Below are 2997 nucleotides of genomic sequence, written 5' to 3' on the forward strand. Positions count from 1 at the left end.
AGACCAGCAGGAAAGCGATGGCCTCGGGTTTGATTCCCTCCTTGTACTTGTTCTCATCCAGCTTGCCCGTGAAGTTGTAGTGCTCCCAGATGACCGCGTTGCTCTGGTACTCGCGGAACATGCGGAGCAGGTTTCCTGTGGAGGGGGACATGGGGATGGCGGACGGGGCCACAACAGCATAGGCAGCATGGAAAGACTCTGTGGCCATTGTTTTTGGTACTTCCACAGGTAGATGCTTTTTTTCCCTCAACTTCTTGTCTTCAACTTTTTTTTTTATTCCAAGATTATATCCACGGTGTCATACAGTCCTCTGGTTGTGCATTCTTCCTTTGGTTATTTAAAAAGCTGTTCTACGCAGAGGAAACCGTGTTCCGTACCAAATAGGATTTCCTGTGGTTTTCTCCTCAAAATCCCCTCTTTTGTTTGGTAATGCCCGAGCTGCCCGCTAGGAGGCGATGAGAGCTAACCTGCATGAGACACAGGAGGAGTGTTGGTGCGGATGACAAACAAATAAACGACATAATTATTGGATTAATGTGCAAAACAATCTCTAATATCCAGAATGCATGCAGAGGATTACACTTCGAATAGCGATGATGTCTACATGATCAATGGGGGGGGCGGGGTGTTATTACTGCATGACCACTTGCAGGAATAACTTTAGGCGACAATGAGGGTAAATTAAGAAAAACACATTCAATCAAGTTTTTTTTCACATTCAATTCAAAAAGTTTTAATGATTATTTTAGCTTCAATTTAGTGCCAGTGTTTTCCTGCCAATCGAAATTTAAACCCACTTTTTGTTTCCAGTGTTAAACGTGTGGGACACAATTAATAAAAAGTAATTCGGAGCTATTTATGTCATAACGCGTAAATACGCATGCGCTTTGTGTCCGAACTGACACATTTAACTCGCAGACAATTAGATGTAGTTTACTGATGAATCATTGCTCTACATAGAAGTCCTGTTGTAGCCTAATTGGTATGCATACAACAAAATCAAATCTGCGGCTCTATATGCAGCATAAAGTCAAATGAATATCCACGTCAATGATGCCGCAAGAGTTAAAAATGACCTCTAGTGCACAGAAAAGTCCGAAATATAAAATATAATTAACATCCCCGAGCAGCACGGACGCGGTTCACGACCCTTTACGCATCATACCGGACACATGGTTAAAACGTAACTTTTAAGAAACGCACCTGCAGAAAATGCGTGTAAATATCCAGTGGAAGCCTCAACAGCAGCGGCAGAAGTAGTGACCCCACAGCCGGAGAGGAGGAGGACGACGCGGTCTTGAGTGGATCACTGCGCTGCACGAGAGTGCGGTGTGTGGAGCAGAGCAACGCAGGGCAGGACTGAACACGCAGTGGGCTTGGTCTATGATGTTGTCTAACGTCAACGATTGTCCTCCCTCCTTCCCTGACTCCTGGAGTTTCTTCTTTTTTTTAAAACTGGTTTGCCCTCAGGAGGAATTAGAGATCGATGACAGGTTGTGTGTTGAGCAAGAGGAAGAAAGTGAGATTTCCATCCCACAGGTACTGTTTACATGAGTGTAGTTCCTCTTGTGTGTGCGTGTGTTCAACATGCTCTTGCAGTGTAATTATATGTTGTGTTGCTCTTCAGGTTTGTCAGATTCTGTGGAAATCTCTCTCTGTCTCTCTCTCCCACTCACTCCATACATGAGAAACATTACACTCAGAATCAAACTCTAAACTGAAAACCACAAGTTCATTTGTCAGTGGAAAAATAGCAATTTGCGAGGCAGGTGCAGCTGGATGTGCTTTCAGCTCACTTTTTATTTATTTTTAAAAACATAATTTTTTGGCAGACGTGGCATTTGTAGATCTTTTCCCCACTTCAGACACGTGAGAGATAAATATGCTCTGCTTTGAATAACAGTGAACAAAAACTTCAACTGCTTCGTTAAAAAGAAAAGTTAAAGGAAATCTTCTCATCCTCCCAGAATCAGATATATTTCATTTAAAAAGTGACTACAGCTGCACTCAAGATGTCTCCTGCTGCACTGGAAAGTTCATTCTCAGTTTCGTATTAGACAAGTTACGAATGATTTTTAAACACCCTTTCTATCTCCTTACAGTCTCCACGGAAATCCACAATCACATTAGCAAACACAGCTGGAGGAGAGATCCACATCACAGCCAAAGTCTTATCACCAAACCCGCTATTTCTTCACCCGCCAGCCTTAGATTACTGCTTTTCACGAGCGTGTGTCGCTGCTTTTCTCAATCCAAGTTTCTACTCAAATGTAAAGCAATTTTTTTAAGGAATTCTCCAGGAAATTAGCAGCAACAACAACAACAACAGCACAGAAAAAAAGTAAAAACAATGCACATTTCCACTGCTGGCGTGCCGGCCGAATCGAAGGGGAAATTCCTTATGGTATGGCCGGACTCGGCCTTTCTCTAAACAGGAAGATGCCTCATTGTGCCTGGAGAGGGGGGGGGGGGGGGGGGTATCCTTGAGAAAAAACACAGATGAGGTCACTGGTAGGAATTGACACACAGGGGCGGAGCTGTGACGTGCAGACAACATTTCACACACGCATGACTTACTCATTTCCACTGCAGGTAGCAATTAATTGGGGATTTTACTACATGTGGCCACGTCATGTTATTGAGCGCTTGCTCTTCCCTGGTGGTCTTTTTCAAAAATAGTTGTGTTTTCTTCCACTGAACTGTTCTTATTTTAGCTTCAACAGCTCCACACCGCCACCTCCACCACACCTGCTGTCTGGCATCGTCCCCCTTTGTAAGTGTCTGCCCGGTCATCATGGACCAGTGCTGCTGCTCCCTGACTTGCTCCCCCGAAGGCGAAGGGCCACCCAAAGTGATAACTGTGGTTGAACTGCTCCTCTATCCCCCCCCCCCAGCAGTGACACCGTGACAGGCTCCCCAATGTGCCACCTCTGGTTAGTTAACACACAAACACACGACAGCAGGACTCCTCTGCTCTGTCTTTTCTGTCTTCCCACA

The 2997-nt window shown here is 44.7% G+C and overlaps 1 protein-coding gene across 1 annotated transcript in view; it reads right to left on the reverse strand.

Annotated features, from left to right (window-relative positions):
• The window catches only part of s1pr5a (sphingosine-1-phosphate receptor 5a), a 3439-nt gene extending 2097 nt beyond the window's left edge, over positions 1–1342 (reverse strand). Inside the window, exons 1-2 of the mRNA XM_079282083.1 lie at positions 1204–1342; positions 1–467 (exon numbers count right to left, since the gene is read on the reverse strand). The exon at positions 1–467 is cut by the window's left edge and continues 2097 nt beyond it. Of these exons, the coding sequence (XP_079138209.1) occupies positions 1–208 (208 nt within the window). The 5' untranslated portion in view covers positions 209–467; positions 1204–1342. The remainder of the gene's footprint in view (positions 468–1203) is intronic.
• Between the last annotated feature and the right edge of the window lie 1655 nt (positions 1343–2997).

The sequence above is a fragment of the Melanostigma gelatinosum genome, assembly GCF_949748355.1.
Source record: "Melanostigma gelatinosum genome assembly, chromosome: 13".
In the NCBI taxonomy this organism is placed as follows: Eukaryota; Metazoa; Chordata; class Actinopteri; order Perciformes; family Zoarcidae; genus Melanostigma; species Melanostigma gelatinosum.